The sequence below is a fragment of the Melanotaenia boesemani genome, chromosome 19 (assembly GCF_017639745.1).
Source record: "Melanotaenia boesemani isolate fMelBoe1 chromosome 19, fMelBoe1.pri, whole genome shotgun sequence".
In the NCBI taxonomy this organism is placed as follows: domain Eukaryota; kingdom Metazoa; phylum Chordata; class Actinopteri; order Atheriniformes; family Melanotaeniidae; genus Melanotaenia; species Melanotaenia boesemani.
The window spans coordinates 7,177,191-7,197,169 of NC_055700.1; the positions used below are offsets into that span (position 1 = coordinate 7,177,191).

At 37.7% G+C, this 19,979-nt stretch overlaps 1 protein-coding gene across 8 annotated transcripts in view; it reads right to left on the reverse strand.

The window, feature by feature from the left end:
• Positions 1-19,979, reverse strand: part of mast4 (microtubule associated serine/threonine kinase family member 4) — a 107,280-nt gene that overhangs the window by 35,381 nt on the left and 51,920 nt on the right. For 4 of the 8 annotated variants that reach the window (XM_041969235.1, XM_041969238.1, XM_041969234.1 and 1 more), the window contains one exon: positions 10,819-10,899. The exons of 2 other annotated variants lie outside the window; for them this stretch is intronic. In XM_041969235.1, coding sequence (XP_041825169.1) covers positions 10,819-10,899 — 81 coding nt within the window. Of the gene's footprint in view, positions 1-4,162; positions 4,584-10,818; positions 10,900-12,581; positions 12,806-19,979 lie in introns of those variants that run through there. 2 more of the 8 variants (XM_041969241.1, XM_041969239.1) reach the window with 2 other exon arrangements.

Below are 19,979 nucleotides of genomic sequence, written 5' to 3' on the forward strand. Positions count from 1 at the left end.
TTTTTGATTATAAGCCATCAGTAGAAACACATCACGCCTGAAGAACATGGATTCACTTCAAGGTCATGGACTCGAATCAATGACATGCTGTTACATAACCTCCAAGATCTGGACCATTTCCGGCAGATTTTCCAAGACATTATTCAACAAGACCCACAATAAAGACACTTTGTTAGTTACAAGTGCAGCTCGCTTGTCCGTGTGCTGCAGCAGTGATCAAACGATCAAATTCACACAGGTTACTGCAATGAAGCTGAAAAGCATGATCTGGCGGTCTTTCTGTCTCCGTTAGAAGTGCACAGCCCTCAGTACCTCAATGTCACATTGGTGAAAGTGAAGAGCTGCACAACTTTTCACACTCTATCATGATGTCCGATAAGGTCGCTAACTGTGCTGTCAAATCTAGATTCAATGAAGGCTTTGATGGAAAAACACAGCGGTTTAGCCAGCTTTGATGTTGGATTTTACTGATATTCACATGATTTAGCATTATTGTCCCTCAACAACTCAAAACTGATCATGTCAGGATTATAAACTGCATTAAAGGATTACATCCACATACTGCAGAGAGCTAGAGGATTTTTTATTTTAATCGGGACATAGATGTTAATGTGAACACCTTTAGAAACTCAAAAATGGAAACTTGGAAAGTGGAAAGCAAAAATGTCCTCTTTGAGCAGAAAGGTTCAGGTTATTTAAACAGTAGATCAAGACTTTATTTTCTTATAATAAAGAGCTGCAGCTACTTTATATTGCAGCCTATTTTAGCAACTCAGTGTATATAACTAAACATTAGCTAGGTAACCCTATTTTAATTTAGATAATAAAAACTAAATTTAATATTTCATCCCTAAAACATATAAATTAGCCACTGACACCTAAAAATTGTCTGTGGACACTGAAGTCTTCCTCTTGCTAAAATACTGGCCAGTAATTAGCTAAATATTCATGTATCTAAGGAAATAAAGTTTGCACTGGGATCACTAATCAGTGGTTACTGCACATCAGCTGAGGTTGTGGAACTGATTCTTGGTTGAGAAAGACAAAGATGTGACCTGCAAGCTGGCAATCATGAAGACTTCAGAGTTACAAATTACACAGAACCAATATCCTTGCCTTATGTGGAAGATTATCAGTTAACAAAAAACCATTCAGCTACTTTTTCTCTAGAAACAAACATATTAAGAACCAAAAGTTCACAAACTGTACCAGAGGATAAACAGTCAACTGCAATATCAGAAAATAATAACTAAGAGCTTATTTATTTTCATTTGTTGAGAATAATCACAATAAACTGCTTGTAGGTCACCACACCTCTAATGCTGCCCTCTGTCACTCAAAAACCCAAATTTGACTTCCTAAATCAGAGGAAAAACCTTGTTTTGATTAAAATCCTGGTCAAGCCTGCTTACTCAAGTGTTATCTAGGGCTACCTCCTTCAATCAAGAGAGTGGACACACGTCATGAATCATTTATCATGATCGAGGAAGTGAATAATATCTGGTGCACAGGTGCTCAGTCACAGAGGCTCAGATTTAACAACATCTATTTATATGCTCTTGCTGTGGACTACAGCCATGTCACTTTCTAATCAAACCTTTTTTCGCTTCACACATTCAACCCTCCCACCCCAAATTTTCCATTTTTTCCATATATTTGACAGTCTTGTTATAACCAGTTTAGGCTGCAGGGCACTGTGTACATGATCTGTTTGTGTTACTGACTGAATGATTTTTAGTTTCTGGTCACAAAGCTGACGTGATGAGAACAAATAACAGTATATTTCACAATATCTCCTAAATTAGACATTAACTCTCAGCAACACCGCAGCCTCTTGTCTCTTAGTTCGTTAGCATTAACTAGCATAACAAACATCAACTGTTGTGTCATGTTAAGCTGGTTGGCAACGTGGATATGTACAATTTAAGTTTCACAATGATTGCCTGTTTTCTTGTTGTTGGGAATAAAAAAAAAAGGACAGTGTTTGCTCTGCCATGACAGCATTTCTCCCCTGCTCTCTGTATGTCCAGAGTCCCGCCCCGATGGGAACACACCACCATCGAATGATGTCGTCAACCACTGTCCTCTGTGTCACACAAAGACAGACGACAGAAATCTTCATGGGTACGTCTGATCTTCGCATTCACTTTTTACCACAAAGTTTTGCACCGCTGTTCGAACAGTCATGAACAAGTTCTTCAAGATTTTATTGACATTGTAAAGAAAATAGTGCGATTCTCATCTGTTCTGCTCTGACATGCACAGAAATGCCACCTCAGCAATCACAGAGGGTCTACTTCTGATGTTTGCCAGGATTAATCTTTATGGAAGCTTTAAATGGGATGGAGGGGGGATAAAGAAGGCCTGGGCGAAGATGATAGGGAGAAAGTAGGCCAGCATTTATGCCGTAGTACAGACGTGTTAGATTGCTTCCATGCAAAACTCTCAACCTCAAACCATTGTTCTACTACACACAACAGTGGTGCAAATCTTTTTCCAAGAGCTAAAAATACTTTCTAATGACAGCTACTGATACGTTACATATCAGAGATCAATGCATTTTCTTTTAAAGTAACCAACATTAACACAAAGTAATCTCAATCTGTCAACAACAATTTCAGGTTGCTTACTTATTCAGTCTGCAAGAGGAAGCAAAAATAGATAATAATAAAAAAAAAAGTCTATGGTTTGTACAGATCTGAATCAAGATGTCTGATCCTGACCCATGTCAACAAGAAGCCATGATTAATCCTTTTTACTTGTGTGAGTTGAGGTCCTTCGTCACAGCTGTCAGGTGAGCTGACAAAGCGCACTGGCACAAATTGCTGCAGGGAGCTGACAAACCCAAATTCAAAGTCAGACATATGACACATACTGATCTATTAATAGTAACTTTTATCAAAACGTTGCTGCTTGGGAATAAAAGGACGCCGGCTTATTTTGTAGCCAACAAAGACGACCGTTTCCTTTAAGTTTTGTCAGTTTCATGTGACGATTTAGAGAATTACAAGTTACAGAATTTCAGAGATTCAGCTGTGACAAATCTTTTTGTTCCCAATTTGGCTCCTGGGATGCAAATCTATCAGCTGCCTTATCACACTAATATATAATGACGGTCCATCCATCCATTTTCTACATATTGCTTAATCCAATTCAGGGAAGCTGATAGCTATCCCAGCAATTACAGCAGGTGTGAGGTGGGGTACACCTGGACAGGTCGCCAGTTAATTACATCATGATGGTAATCTGAAAAAATAAATGAAACATATTATATATATAAAATAAACCAATATACAAAATTTATAAAAACTATTCTCAGTATCTGTATTAAATGAAATCATATTAGTTCTAATTTCCCCATGAATTTAATTCATTACATTAATTATTTGACAATATTTATGACAGGTTATCCCCATTAAATGTCTAAATCTGCCAGTTTTGAAATGAGTAAGACATTCCCACCCCAAAATGACCAGTGGTTCATATTAAGCTGTCCTGCAATGTGAAAAGAAGTAGGTCAGGAAGAGGATTAAAAATAAATATCATTTTATAGACTTTCACCAATACTGTGGCCCATCATATACAACAAACTGGGATCAAGTGGCTTAGCTGTTCACACACCCTAAATCCCATAAAACGATGAAGTCTTTAATTCTTCAACATTAGAAATGCTTCAAAAGTCAAAACTTACAAGTTATTCAATGAAGACCCAACTTTCGGGCAGCACTTTCCCTCCACAGCCAAGAAGCTGTTTTTTGTTTTGACAAACTGTAACAACAACAAGCAGTGACGGAAATATGAAAACAACAATCAGCATTTCCTCTTTCCCAGTGTTATTCAAGAGGGGTGGCAAATGGAAACTATACATCCTGTGTGAGGAACCCGAGACAGCCTCCACAACAAACATTTAATTATCATTTGACTCACAAAGCAAATAATACACAATAGAGAAGAAGGAACGCCCATCTCCTCGTTCATGTTGACCTCGCGAAGGGGCTCAGATAACCGACTGTAAACACATGAAAACATCAGTGTTGTGACTCGTTGCTCCAGATGGAAAGCGATTGTTTTTATCCCATACAACCTAATCTCTCCACACAGCTAAACAAGAAGATATTTTAAAAGCAAAAAGTATGGCAGAATTTTCAGTTTTAAATGATACCTTTTTGATCGGCGCAGACGGGCTCCGCTGAAGAAATGTGGGATGTTAAAGTTGGACAGTGCTGTCCATGGGCTGGAATCTGACATTGCATCCACGTCATGCCAGAGCGGGAGATGTAAAGGGGGCTTCTGAGGACCTGATGAGAAGCAACGTCTGTCAGGATTCAGGAGGTGGCGACCCCTGGAGCAGTCCTGACAAACGTTCTCTTTAGGTCCAAACTTCCTCTGCACAGGCACATCTGCAGCCAGCTGCGGCATAAACACTCTGGCAGGGAGGACACGCCGTCCTCCTCTGTCCTCAAACAAAAAGAAAGTAATCCAGGAAGGCACAGAGAGAGTGTGATCCAGGTCAGGTGCTGACAGCCTCCTCTGCAGCAGGGACACGACACCTAATACCAGCTGACTTTTCCCATCTCACTGCGACTGTGTTCTCTATCCCAAACACTCACTCTGCTCCCTTCGCTCAACATGCTTCATATCATGTAACAGGCATCTACCACTTCACATCCTGTGAAGGGGGGGGTTGTGAATCTGAGGGGTACTGCATCATCAGCAGATGCTGCTGTGCATTCTCTTGCTTCACAAACTGGCACCCCTTTAAAAGTATGGTGGGTCATTGCATTTATTAGGAGGCATTTGAAATGGAAAAGTGGGGCTTTTTTGTGTTGATTCCTCTGCTGCTGCATCAGTTCTACCTCTGGCTACTTCCTGCATAAACAGTCCTACCTCATTCATCTGGTGAGTGCCTCACCTGAACTAAATCACCTTTGATCTGTGACTCATTCTCTGTTTGACTTTTACAAGCAGATAAGTGACTAATCAAATAATTCAGGAGAGAACATGAACATCTGTTTCCTCTTAATTTACAAAAACATTTATTAAAATGATAGGCTTTAAACTCAGAAGCTGCACTTGTGAATTCATAATGCAAACAGTTCTTTTTGTCAGTTCAATGATGAATTTGACTTTCAAGTGTGTGTGAGAGCGTTTGGGGTCAGCTGATCTTAGCAGCCTGCAGGGTGCAAACTATGCAGGGAAATTCTCTGAAGTGACTGTCAGAGTTAAAAGCAAAACAATCTTCCAAAGAGATAAAAATCTTTCAGCAAATAAAGGTAGGATTAATACACTGATTACTTATATTCATAGATTAGTCTTTACTGAAGAGTACAAAGTTTAGCCCTGCAAACAGACATTTCAGAGCTTCTGAATGGTGATAAGTGCGCCTCAGTGTGTACAGCATGCAGGGATTGAGGCTACTGTAATGGCATGATTAGCAGAAGAAGGTAGTTCAGATTTTTTTCACAATCCAGCTTTAAAACCTTAATCTTGACTTGACATCAAATCATAAAAAATAGAAGTAGCTGTTATGTGAGCAAATAAAAACAGATAAAAAAACCATTCACAATATTAAAAATAAAAATGTCTCTTGCTGCTGCTGCAGCTTCAACAGAAGACACCACCACTCACAACCCAGTATCACATTAAATGGAGCAAAACAAAATGAAGCATTTTGTGTGAAATCTTATAGCGTGTATAGATGCACGCTGATATATTGATATATGATATATTGTTTAGTTTCTTTGTATTTATGTATGGAGAGTCTGTTAGGAGGTGGTGGAAGTGTTAGTTAAATCTGTACCACTCAAAGGACAACAAAGTACACATTTCAGATATGAGGCAAGTGGCTGCTATCAGCTCTCTCATAGGATGAAAGTGATGAGGAACCGTTGCCATGATGTTTTACCAGCTGTTAGGTGTCTTTCATTATGTATTTTCTTCTTAATATAGGATGGTTTCCTAGCCTTAAAAATTACATGACAGATCTACAGTAGATCTAGAAAGATCTACTGCACTAAGGAAGAAGTAATTTATAACATGCTTATATATATATATATATATATATATATATATATATATATATATATATATATAATTCACTGAACAGTTCCAAAATGTTTTAACCGTAATCCCGCTACCTCTGAATGAGCACAAATTCTTTCATGCAAACTTTTATTATAACCTTTTACATGAAATAATTTTTTCACACCCAACAAAACATTTTTGTGGGTAAAATGAAATGTGTCAGTTCCAGGACAAAGTCAGTGCTCCAGGACATGACAGATGATAAAGTCTGCCACTGCCGTCCACAGATGTCATGTTGTCTAGCGAGAGGCTGAAAAAACAGCTGAATATGATCTGATACCAATTTATAGGTTGATTCATCTATACATCTCTGCTAGCTTTTGCATTTTCTGCTGTGAGACGGTGTTATAGCTTAACATTTTTAGCTAATGTGACTAAATGAGCTACATTAATATGTTTTTATGTAACAGTTCATGGACCAGTGAATCTAGAAAACAGGTTCATAATAAAAACAAATGCCTTCATCCTTTGATATAAGGCTGAAACCAATATATTTTCATTAACAACTGATTGTCATTATCTATCCTTTAGACAGCAAAAATATCAGAAAATTTTAAATCCATTTGATCATTTTATCAGCTTTCGTTGACAATCAGACTACAATCTAACAATTCAGGTTCATGAATGACATAAATGGAAAATTCTCACATTTATAAAACAGGAACCTTCATTTTTGGCCTTTTTCTGATAAATGAATATTAAAAAGAATTGGGAAGACTTTAATCTGCAAACTTATTGTCAAATCCACATCTGCTGTTGTAGTTGTTCAGATTTTAACAAAAAAGTAAATACACCAAAAGTGACAAAGACAAACTATATTCTACACGAGATTCTGGGCAGAGATATGGTCTTGTGGTTAGCGATGTGGCCTTGCTGCAAGAAAGTTCTGGTTTCAAGTTCTGCCTGGATGAATTCAAGATTTGTGACCACGAACAGCATAAGGAGCATAAAGTAGCATAAAGTAGAAGATCAATGAGCACAAGGCTCCTACAAGCAACACAAGCTACACAGATCCAAACAAATGTTCATTTCCTAAAAGTTTAAACTTTAATAATCACAGAGAACACATTCAGACTACATGCTGAAGATGAGAGGACTCATCACGTACACCGCCTGGACAGGATCCAAAGGCTCAGGAAAGGGGGCCGAGAGCAAACCACCTAAGTAATAACACCATCATTGTGGAGACAAAACCACTGGTTGCACTTGCATGCACCTCCTCTGTAACAGTGTTATAAGAGGTCATTTCTGTCAGCTGAAAGCCTGAGTTTGCGAGTTCATTCTTTCAGAGTGAATCGGTCCGTCTCCCTGCAGGCCAGCGTGACAGCCTTCACTCTAATTATGGCTCTGTTCTGTTTCTGTGCTCCACATAAGAGATGACGGTTCAGATGGTTCAAAGTCAAACCTGGATAAAGCAGCATGAATAGAAAGGTCACTGTCGGTAATGTGCTGACATTACATGCAGGAGATTTGGGTTACTGTCTTTTTACTGGTTTAAAACACACTCTTGTAGCCCTAAACAATGACAATCGTGACAACATCTTACGTTAGTGTAAGAAATCTAGAGACATAAAATGCACCCAAGTAATCAGCACAAGCACAAATCTGTTATCAGTAATAGATTCTGAGGACAGTCGGCTCATCTAATTAAATGTCTTTCTGTCCTGTTAACTGATGAAGAGCCAATAGTGAACTCTAAACTGCTGACAGTCCTTGAGTTAATTTGTTTTCCAGGACAGAAACAGGCTCCATGAGCAGGTACTCAAAAGGAAAATTTTTGCAAACAAACCAAAAGTCTGTTTACATTTACGGTTTCTCATCAAAAACAGCCTTTGACAAATGTGTTGAGAGCATTTTCCTCCTCATGGTCGAGCATTTATGCAATGATGACATTTATTTGTGCTGAATTTGCATTTTTTCCCCCCTTTGCTCCATCATCATCATCAACATCATTATTATAAGTCTTTCTTGTAGAGATGAAGCTGCTATTAGGCTTCATTTCCTTTTCATCTTTTTTAGAGTTTTACATTGTTTTCTTGACGTTACCTTTGCAAGATGCTCACACCTAGGGATATGACTAACACACACAATACCATCTCAACTGTTCCAAAACTGGGGGTTCCAAGATAATTTCAAAGGGTCTCCATATCATTGTAAATAAAATATAGCCTACAATTATCAAATAAACTTGGAAATTTTTATTGGGACTGGAACATGAACATGTTAATGCAAAGAAATCAATAATCAACGTGTCCTCAATAAAGCCAAACTTTGATTACAAACATGAAGATGAGACCACAATACACAAGTGATCAGTCCAAAAAATCCAGGTAATTCCACAATCTTACTGCTGGTAAAGCTACAGATTAGCGGTTCAATCATGTTGGAGAAATCTCTGATGTTTAAGTTAAAAATATTCAATCATAGAAATAATACTGTATATGTTTGAGCAGTGTGCTGCTAGGCTGTTTTCAAGCCATGGTGTCAGTTTCACTAAAGGATGCTCTTATTACATCTTTAGTCCCATGTGCAAAAGCGGAAACACGATCAGCTTGTTATACAATGACAGCAACAATGGCTTTGTTAATCACAAGCTGTTCTCATTTCTACTCTGCATGTTCAAAACTGCTGGCTGCAGCATTATAGGGCAATACGGCAAAAAATAAAAATGAAATAAAAATATATGACAAAATGAAAAAGGTTTATTTTTAGACAAAATGGACAACACTGTAAGAAATTAAATTTTCCACAATGCTTATAAAAAATACTTTCTGGGAAGTTTTCTGTCTGTAAAGTAACTAAATTGTGAATTCATATGTAAACAATAGATCCACAATTATGAATATAAACATGGTTTTGATATGTGACGTCTATGAGAAATGTAATGAAATGTAACAGCTGATAAAATCAAGTCCTTTGTTTTTAGTGCTTTTCAAAGGCATTGATTCAATCAGCCCTTTAGATGCTACGTTGGATGTGAGTTGCTTCTCTAAAAGCGGACCGTGAAGATGAATTTTTAAAAAGTAAAAAAAAAAAAAAAACACAAAAGATATTTTTCATTTCTGTGTAGAAGATAAACCAATAAACCTTACAGTGAAACAAAAAATATAAATATGAAAATAACTCATTTAGTGACATGACTTAATATATTTCTGAAAAATAAAAAAGTAAAACTGCAGTATTTTGAAGTATTTTAAAGTACAATTCTCACACCTTTTATCAGCAATTCAGAAAGTTTACCATTAACCCTTTTTTAACTGCATTAGATTAACTGTGAGTCACGTAAACATGGTGTCCTCTTACATGGTTACATTATATTATCTGTACCGCTTCGTCCATTAAGGGTCGCGGGTAAGCTGGAGCCTAACCCAGCGTTTAGGTGAGAGGCAGGTACACCCTGGACAGGTCAACAGTCCATCGCAGGGCCAACACAGAGAGACAATCAGCCATTCACACTCACTACTAGGGAGAATTTAGAGGGACCAATAAACCTAACATGCATATCTTTGCACAGGGGGAGGAAGACCGAGTACCCGGAGACAACCCAGGCATACACAGGGAGAACATGCAAACTCCACACAGAAAGGCCACCTACCTTCCCATTGGAAGTGATGGTCTCTGGCCATTCCAAAAAAAGCTACTGGTCAGTCTTAGCTGCTTTGTAGCAGAACTTTGTCACCAACTTATCAAATATGATTAATCTTATTTTTACAAGGTTCAAAGTATTATAATGGCATATTCTTCTCTAGGATAATAAACTGGGCTTCTCACTACACACCAATCTGTGTGTGTGTATTAGTACTGATACACTTGATAGAACAATATCTCAAAGTGCCAATAGCAATCATGAAAAATAGAAGGGAAAAACAGCATGTGTATACTCTTGGAGCTGACTCACTTCATTGCCAGCTCCACTTATTCTCTATGAAAGCCGTGCAGAACCAGAGGAGAACAGGGGTGAAATGGGTGGGTGTTTTATGCTATTCATTGATTCCACAGGATCTCAAAATTGAGTGTTTTGAATGAACTACAGGAAAAAAAACTATGACAGGTTTCAGCCCAACTGTTTTTCTCTGTGAATCTGTATCAGAATCAGACTGCACACATACTTCTTAATGGAGTAAAAGAAAGAAAATGGGCCACAAATTCTGCTACTTTCACAAAATTAGACCCTGAAATCCCTAAAAAAGTTTCTTGGTGGATAAAATGTTGAGTTGAAAGAGAAGAAAGTTATAGATGCAATTTAACGCCCCCCTAAAAAAAATATTATCTAGTGGCACTGATAAATGACAAACTAAAGCACCACCAGCAGATGCAAAATTTAATACTAATCACAAATGAGGTCAGACCATAGTGATAAATTTGGATATTGAAACATTACTGGCTACTGTTATGAATACTCATCATTCCTAAATGAATCAAGCTGTATTCAGACAGATTGGGACCATTCCTCACTTTGATGTACTGCAAACGCCACAAATCCTACTTAGCACATGAAAGGGGAGCATAAACCTCAGAACAGAATGGGGAAAGATGGGGGAAGGGGGCAGCATTATCAACATTACATAAGCTCCATGTCCTCTTTCAGTCTCATATCAGCGACTGATGATCTTAGGACAGCAAACTAAAGACTCATCTCTAGAACAGTGACTGATGAAGACAAGACTGACTTGAACATGCACTGACAAGTTTTTCAAACAAAAACAACCATGTCTAAAGAGAACTCTTGCTTACCTCCAGAAATGAAAAGCGTGCAGTGGGCTGCACGGACTGCAAGGACTAGTGGGAGTGGGGCTCAAGCTTCGGGGAGTGAGGCTGTAAGTTAAATGGAATGTAGTGAATAGTTATCTCATTATTCACAGGACAGGACAGAACCCTCCCCCCTTCCTATCACACCTCTGACACATGAAGACACAGCATCATAGAGTAAATGAGCCCTGTCAGAAAAACCTAATCATGTTTGAAGAGCAGGCTCCTGAGACATTTGTCTGGTTCTGCAGTGTTTGTTTGACATTGAGCCTGAAGGCGGATGCCAACTAAAATGTCAAAAGGCAGTGAAGACCTCTTTCTAAAAGGAAGCAGATTATCAAATGAGTTAAAAATTGACCAGAATTCAATGATAATGTGTTTTTATGGCAGTAGAAATCAAACAGAAAGACTTAGTTTTGGATGTGATGTCATGCCAGCTGTGGCACTGCAGAGCATTAGGTCATGCAAAGGTGAGTTACTGCAGTGCCTTCTAAGAAATTTATTAAAACATTTTTGCATAGAAAAATCCCTAAAATGTTAAAGATTAGCCTTGAGATAACATGCTATGATTGTGGACACTTCAAAGGAGTATTATGTTGATTCTTCAACGTTCAGGCCAAAGCCAACAATGAACAGTAGCATAATATACTTCATTAGTGTGTGTCATTGCACTTACAGTCAAGCAATGTGTTGTAATCAAAGCAATTGGAACAAATGACCTACAGTTTAGTTTAAATCAATGCCACACACAATCTAACTGCAATGAGAAAAAACTCTATAGCAATCATCTAGGGAAATATTCCAATTTTCTACCTATGGTGGGTAAATGTAGCTAAAATTGACCATTTCAGAGCTTTTTAAGAATATGAATTTACATACTCAAACCATTATTCATCATTTCTCTTAGCATTACCAAACCTTGTCTGGCTTACTGTGTCACAAAACAGCAACGAATGAGAAAAAAACACAGTATTGATTTTGGTCTTTTAGTAGATTTGTTGATAGTACAGAACAAAATGTGCTTTGACCAGACCTCACTGAAATTGAAAAGAATGATAATGAGATGTTTGTTGTGCAGACAGTGGAGATGAGACCAAATTTAATACAGCCCTCATTATCCCAAAAAAAAAAAAAAAAAAGCAGTACATTTGTCTAAAATCTGCATAGAAATAACGTCACTCATCAGTCCCATTGGCTCAGTTACAAATTTTGAAAAATCAAAGCGATCAAAGAGAACCAGAACAAATGCCTTGTTGACCTTAATAATAGAAAAAAAGAAATGCATCAAGTCATTTAAAAGGCAGTGGCTGTGATAACCACATAACAACTGACGTAAACCAAAGAGCCTTCAGTGATTCACTGCTTCTCACCTTACTGATTTCAGCAGCAAACACTGTCAAAACACTCCTGATAGGTGTGTTATGTGTTGATTTTCTGCATGTGCACTGAATGTGTCACACAAATAAAGCCACTCCTTATATTATCTGTCCATCACAGCACACAGGCGAAAGCAGAAATCTGTAAACACACATGCAGACTCGGACACATGAGCGGGCTGCTGTTGCCTAGCTGTGCAGGATTTGATATTAGACTTCCTGCTGCAGATGCTGCTGCTGCTGCTAATGCTAACACAGCCCAGAGCATAAGGCAACGGCAAAAGACAGCAAGAAATATGACACAGAGACAGATGAAGCGGCACGCTGCAGAGGAGCTGCCTCCCCGGCAGGATAACAGAGGAAAATACTCACTCTAACGTCAGCCCTGGAATTCTCAGCCTCTCCCGCTGGGCTTTCATGGCTGAACTGTGCTCGTTTGCTCTATTGTGGTCATGATATGCATTCACACTGCCTGTCTGCTGCCCCCCCCCCCTGTAACGACAAAGAGCCAAACCCGGCCACCACAGAGTGATGTGACGAATTGGTTTTCTCTCCCCCCACGAGAAGGGAGGGGGTGAGAAAGGGGGGCTATGGTTCTTGTTTTGGTCTTTCCACGTTCCACCTTGAAGTTGTCAAACGAGACCCTCAGTTTCCAGCGGAGGGCACGGAGGCAGGACAATACCCCTTCTTCCCTCCCCTTATACACGCCCCCTGCTCTTTCAAACGTATGCCCTTAACCACCACTACCCCTCCACCAGCTGGTGACATCCTTCATAGCAAAAATATATGCAATAAACAAAACCTTCCTCCGAGTGCAGTCACCTTGACAGATGCTAACGCGAAGCACGCAGGGTACAATGCAATGTGACCATAACCACAGCAATGATGTCATCTTCATAAGAAAACGTACTGCGCCACCAACTAGTCCACATCTCTCAATATACACAAAGAGAATATGAACAAATAAAAATCAGTAGGTAGAGATAAAATGTGCAAGTATGAGGGGGCGTTTGAGTGTTAGGTGTGATTGAGAAAATGAAGACAGAAATTTAAAGTAACTCAGCACAAACCTCTCAGCTCAGGACATGGAGATAAAAATGTAAGGAATTTTATTAAAAACTAAATCTCTCTTTAGCTACATTTTTTTTCTACTGAATTCATTAGAAATATATTTTCCACCATAAATCACTTGGAATAATTTGCATGAAGCAGATGTTCAACGTTTTTCATTCATCAAAATACTAAAACTAGAAGAACTCAGAGCGCTCTGCCAAGCCATTATTTTTAAGTTAGAAGATTTAAGAGTAAAATTATCCCCATCTACCCAAAGTAAAGAATCCTACAAAACATTCCTGGATCCAGGCAGTGATCCGGATCCGGATCACTTGTTCCTCATTTCATTTTTAAGATTTCCTTAAAATTTCATCAAAATCTGTCCAAAACTCACAATAATAATGATAACTTGTATTTAAACAGTACTCTTCATCAAACTGTTAGCTAAGACACCCAATATATGACTAATTAACATTTTATATTGTGGTATACTTACCTACTGTACCTTTTTCTTTCAGTTGTGTTAGATTAAAGATTACCTGTTATATGATTCTACATGAACTTCACCTAAACTTGAATATCTTTTGTGAGTAGTGTATGTCCTAAGTATGTAATCTGTTTTTCTATCTAAATCTAAATGTAAAGATGATGTAATTTCTACATGATAAAGCTACAGCAACATTTTAGATTCAAAATTTGGTAGCTGTAGTCTTACTATTATTATAGAAAATATTTAGAAGACATAACAGACAAGACATACATTAAGAAAACAGACAAATAAATTTAAAAACCCCAATTATTTATGACATGAATAAGGAAAGAGGGATCTTGATATTAGAATGATGTGCAATGTTGTCAATTATTGTAATGGCAATATGACGAACAATATGTAAAATAAATATCACAATGTGTGATACTAATGTTGGTAAAATTAAAGCCAGATTTTTACACTTTGGTTCCCCTAAAAAACGGTAATCCAGCATCCATCTTGCATCCTGTCTCCTCTCTGAGCTCTCTCCAGCTAGTAAAAGTCAGTCCAATATTAAGTCGTCTTAACTCTTGCTCTCTCACTTTCTCTTTATTTTCCTCACATCCTTTGCCACTGTCCTCTTGCTCAATCAGTCATGACGTGTATTTAAAGGGACTATTGTATTGATATCCAGTTGCTGGAGTGTGACATGTTGCCATAAAGGTGCCATGGACAAATGCTAAACATTACTACTTGAAACGCAGGCCTCATTAATAGCTTGCCCTTGCTGAGGTGACATATAATATTACAATATTACCACTTTGGATGTAGCAGTTATGGTAATGATAAAGGAGGGTGAAGTAAATCAGCAGAAAACAACCCAGTCATAGTCGAGGGTGACGCACAACATCATTATGATCACGGCAGGGATTTTAAACACCCTTGAAGTTGCTGCTTAGAATCATTTAAATCATCCATATTGCATAGTCTTATTGTTGTAGATGTTCCACTGAGGGAACATTGAGGTCCACATGAGTTAGAAATTAATCAGTGACTCCGTAGCAGGAAACTGTGCTTGCTAAATGACAAAGGGGGGAGGTTATTAAAGATAATTTGACTCAATGTTCTGTTTGACATGAGTCACCACAGAAAAAGCAATGGATAGTCGTATGATGATGCATTATCCCGAACAGGATGTAGAAACACAGGCCAGACAACACTGAGCTCCTGCCTCTCTCATTCTTCCAGTTAAGTATTCAATTCTATATGGCTTTGAGCATAACTGAGTAGCAAAGAGCCCCTAAAGCAGGGGTGTCCAGCTTCGGTCCTCGAGGGCCACAATCCTGCAGGTTTTTAATGTGTCCCTGCTCCAAAACCACCTGACTCAAATTAATGAGTAGTTGTGCAAAACTTAATTGGCTGTTGGATCCATTTCATTTGAGTCAGGTGTGTTGAAGCAGGAAACATTGAAAACTTGCAGGACAACAGCCCTCGAGGACAAACCAGATGAGTCAACAATGTCGACCAATTCACAGCCAAGAAGGTCACACAATCAGATTTTTTACACGGTCCATCTTTTCAGTTGCAATTGTGATTGCTGTTTATTGCTAACAATGTATCACTAAGGCCATGTCCACACAGATGAATTATATGTACGTGTAGACGTAGCCTAATTTAGAGTGAAGTAAATAAATAAAATGCCAGTCAACATCTGGTTCTACCTTTTTTTAGCTCATAAGTCTAATGACATATTAATGTCAATAAGAGATGGATTCTTAAGTCCTGACAGATACGCAGCATCCTGTTCCAGCTAAATACTAAAGTTAACCTACAAATGAAAAAAAAAATATTCAGCTGCTATTGACATTAAAAACAAGGTAAAGAATCCTAAATGTATTTTAGTTTTTCCTGTAAGCCAGGTTGCACTTCTTAATTAACAAAAAAAAGTTTTCTCTAAATCAAATTTCTGACTAGCTTAATTCTGTGTCAACCAAGCAGAAGTTTTAGAAGAAACCAATTTATTTTGTGTCTCACATTATTACAGTTTGCTCGTGTTTTAGACTTTAACATGTTATTTAGAATCAATAGAAATTCTGTGGTGAATGAAAAAGCTGCATTAAGTCTGAATGTCAGTGTAACCTTCAGAGAACTGCTTCTAATGTTTATATATAACAAAAACCTTTTGTGTGTGCAAATGGGTTTAACACCATTACTACGTTTGAGGAGAGACTGACTTAAATGTCCATATTTTGCTCCATGACTAGCTTTACTTTTTGCTCATGAATGTGGCCATTTGCACCAACTGTAAACACCTGAGTCAGGTACACCATGCAAACTGGTTTTTGGAACAAAGATTTAATGACATTACTGGACTTTTGAGCAAACAACTTCCTGAAAGCACTAAAACTAAAAACATTCATTAAACATCACAGGTCATATCATTTCAGCAGAAGCTACAGATGATGCAAAACAAAAATCTGATTGTGGGGAGAATTTATCAGAAAACCTAAAACAAAACCACATTGGTGTCCTTAAGGGATAAAATTAGATAATTTTTTTAAATCAATCTTGGACTAATACTGGTGATCTTCTCTAAGGGATCTGGACCAAAGATAAGCAACTAGTTAGTTAAAGATTTACAACCAGAAAGCAGTAACAGCTTCACAGTGAGTGAAATTTATTCATTTTATGGGGTGTTAAAATTTAATCCATCCATTTTCTGCTGCTTACACAAGACCAGCTCACATTTCTGAGCAGAAATCCCCAGATCCCCCTCTCCCCCACCACCTCCTCCACCATCCCCAGTGAATATTATGATAATATTATAAAACTGATATAAAAGGAATACAAATATTAGATCATTTTCTTTTTGAAGTCATGTGGCAGGCTCATGATTTTGGACTTTAGTGATGACTCACTCAAGGTTTCATAATGTTTGCTGTCGTGCCTGAAATGAGAGAAACTTTAAGTGACTATGAGTGCAGAAGAGTTTCTATTGTTCAGAATGAATTAATGTAAAACACACAAGTAGCCATTAATATATGATGTACGTCATCTTTTGTGCTCTTTGGTTTGACAACAGTATTGTGTGCAGTTTATTTACATGATTGTATTACTTTATCAGCTTGGTATACAATGATAAATGACAGTTTTTGGACTTTCTGTGACCATGTTTTAATTAAAGAGGTAACATGAACTATTTGAATTACAAACAACTAATTGTAAGGACGTAATAACGACTTTACCAGATCCAACACCCCGTCCCGTCTCTCTCTGCATGCCTCAGATTCCCTCACCATGTTATGAACCCCAGTCAGCTGTTTGTGGATTTGTAAATGCATAAACATCGAGTTTTTTCTGCTACTTGGTAAACCACATGCTCTGGTTAAAAGACAAAAAGATAGAAAATTAGACTCAATATTGGTCTGTTTTAACAGAAGAGAAATATATCCAAGCTGTTTTATAAGCAGCATGAGTTTTACTTTAGGTTTTTGCTGCATGGTTCAGTCAAAGTTGCTGCAGCTCAAGAGCAAGACAAACTTTTCAGAGTTTGTGTGAGCTTTTAAGAGGTTGCAGAATATGAATGCTGGTCTATGAATCAGAAAGCGTCCTCTTTATGACAGCACACATTTAGAAGATGGGAAAACAGATTTTTGAACATGCAAAGAGAAAGATGAATAATAGGCGTCTGGAGAAATGAAGTATTTCCTGTATGTTCTGGGGAAGCCTTTAACCTTAACAGATCGATACTACACGGGTTAAACTACTAGTTACGTTCAGGTAAACTAGTTCAGATGTACTTTTCAACGACCTTAGCTACAAAACATTGTATTAAAATATTTATGCTTGGCTAGGACACTTCTTAATATAACATTAATATTTACAATCATATTTCTAATATTTTATATTAATAATGATTAATTAATAATTATTTAATAATTAAAATATTTTTATTTGATTGTAATTTTTAGAAAGGCATTTATTTAAACAAAATTGTAATTATTTCCCTCTGTGGTTTAATAAAGTATTGTATTTAATTTGACAGATTTCATACATTTCTTTTAGTGTGTCCTTTTGTTTTTCATGACGAGACCTGACAATAAAAAATGGCTTATCCCTGTTTGTTCATCCTGCATAAAGCAACACAGTAAGACCTCTCAGAGTGAGGTGATAATCTAAAGCTTCTTTTAAACTGTTGTAGTTTCACTGCTGCCAAGTGCACATGTGGCTGGATTCTGTTGTCAGCGCTCCGTTCTCAACCTTACCCGACCACTACAGGGTTGGAAGAAAAGTAAAAAAAAAGTCATAAGTTAAAGTGCTAGCTACAGGAAACTTCATTAAAAAACAGTGTGAGAGTTAACACATAGCACAGCATTTATAAGAACAAAGAGAGCTACCAAGCTAAAGGCTAAACCTGCTACCATGCCAAACGTTCAGCTGTGCAGAAGTAAAACTCTACAAACTTCTAACTGTAAAAAGTCCTGGATCATAAAGTCAAATGTTTTGTGATGAACACAAGTACAGCTGGATGCCTACTATTGTGTAATGGATCTAACACCAAACGATGAGAAGAACAATCAGCAACCAAGGGCTCCTGCTGAGTCTCCACACATCACTGACATCCGAACCAAAAAAAACTACAACACTTCAACAAACTACAAATCCAACATTCAACTAGGACGGACAACCTACATCTGCACAGGAAAACGGGAGACAGACGGGAGATGTCGTCTATACATTGCTGAAGTTAACAAAAACAGATGTGTTTTAATAAATTGAGGCCTGTGTTTCATTCACATTCATGTGAACTTTTTTGCCTATTTGTGATTTAATTACTAAGCATGAAATGAAATCTCTCGCTTGGAGGGAAAAATATTTTAATGTTTATGTGCAGAGCATCTTCGTTACACTGATTAATTTAACATATTGAGAAAAATGTAGACGGGATCCAACAGAGCAAATGACAAAAAAAAAAAAGAATACTAATACAAAAAAGACACATTCATAGACTCTCCAGATATTCCTGACAACTGTTGGCTTGGTGTGTAAAGGTTTTTGATTTTCCTTAAACCAATAAAAGCCTGCTGCTAATTTAAACAACCAATCCAAAAAGGCTTTGTGAGAAACAGTTTCCACGAATCTGTTCCAAATATTCTCTGAGGCTCAAAACAAGATGGACGTGCTTCAGTTTGTCTTAATACTAAAAGTGCTGGGTTCAGGTTGGGGTAATTTTTCTCCTCAGAGAAAATGTTGTGGCTGTAAACCTAAAGCTAAAACAACTTAAACATCTCAGCAAATTGCTAAACACTGAGAAGAACTTCATTTGCAATGATGGAGTTAATGAAGCGCAGATGACAGCATCTGTTAAACTGAATGTAACATAACCTACAGTCAACAGATCCTCCTTAATATCCTGTTGCATGGAAAGCAGTTGATGAAGCTGGCACCACGACGGGTTTGGCATCTTTGCGCTCCAAGCGCGACAGGCTGCGATTTTGTGCTGATGACTAGAAACGGGATCTAACAAAATGGTCAACAAATCCAAGAACATCTTGAGCTGCATACAAATGATTGATTTTCAGTTATTTAACTGAAGCCAACAGAATACTTCCAGCTATTAAGGTCAGCCTATAAATAGTCATCTCTCTTGTTGAAAACAAATCTAAATATGTAATCTATCACATGTGTGGCCATGGGAAAGAAATTAAAGTCATAAATGTCCCCATGATGAAAAGAATGTGAGTCAAAGGCTAACACCTCTAATTAAAAGGCATGGTGGGAGCAGTCTGCATGTTAATAGCATCAAATGTTCAGTAGATGGCTCCCTGTAACAGTAAAACCTCAGAGTGTGAGGCAGCATGCTTAAAGCACCAACCTCCTTCTCAATGCAATTTTTCTTTGTGTGATTAGATGTAGAATTTTCACCTTCTTTACTCTTGTTTTATATCCATCACATCCACATTTTATCAACTACTCTACCACACTGAATAATGACTGACACAGTTGGCAAATATTCCATATCCAGAATACCTGATGCTCATTTTTACAAACATCTGCAGTCCAAACAACCTGACTATAATGTGAATATAATTTGAAGCAGTCATAAAAACTTTGTCATCTCCACACAGCATTACTATGGTTACCAAGGTCACAAGAGGCTCTGATGCTCCAAATTTAAGCCAGCATGGTTGGTGATCTCACAGCAGCATTTAGTAATGGGTCACCTCCATTACAGCCGGAGCCTCAAA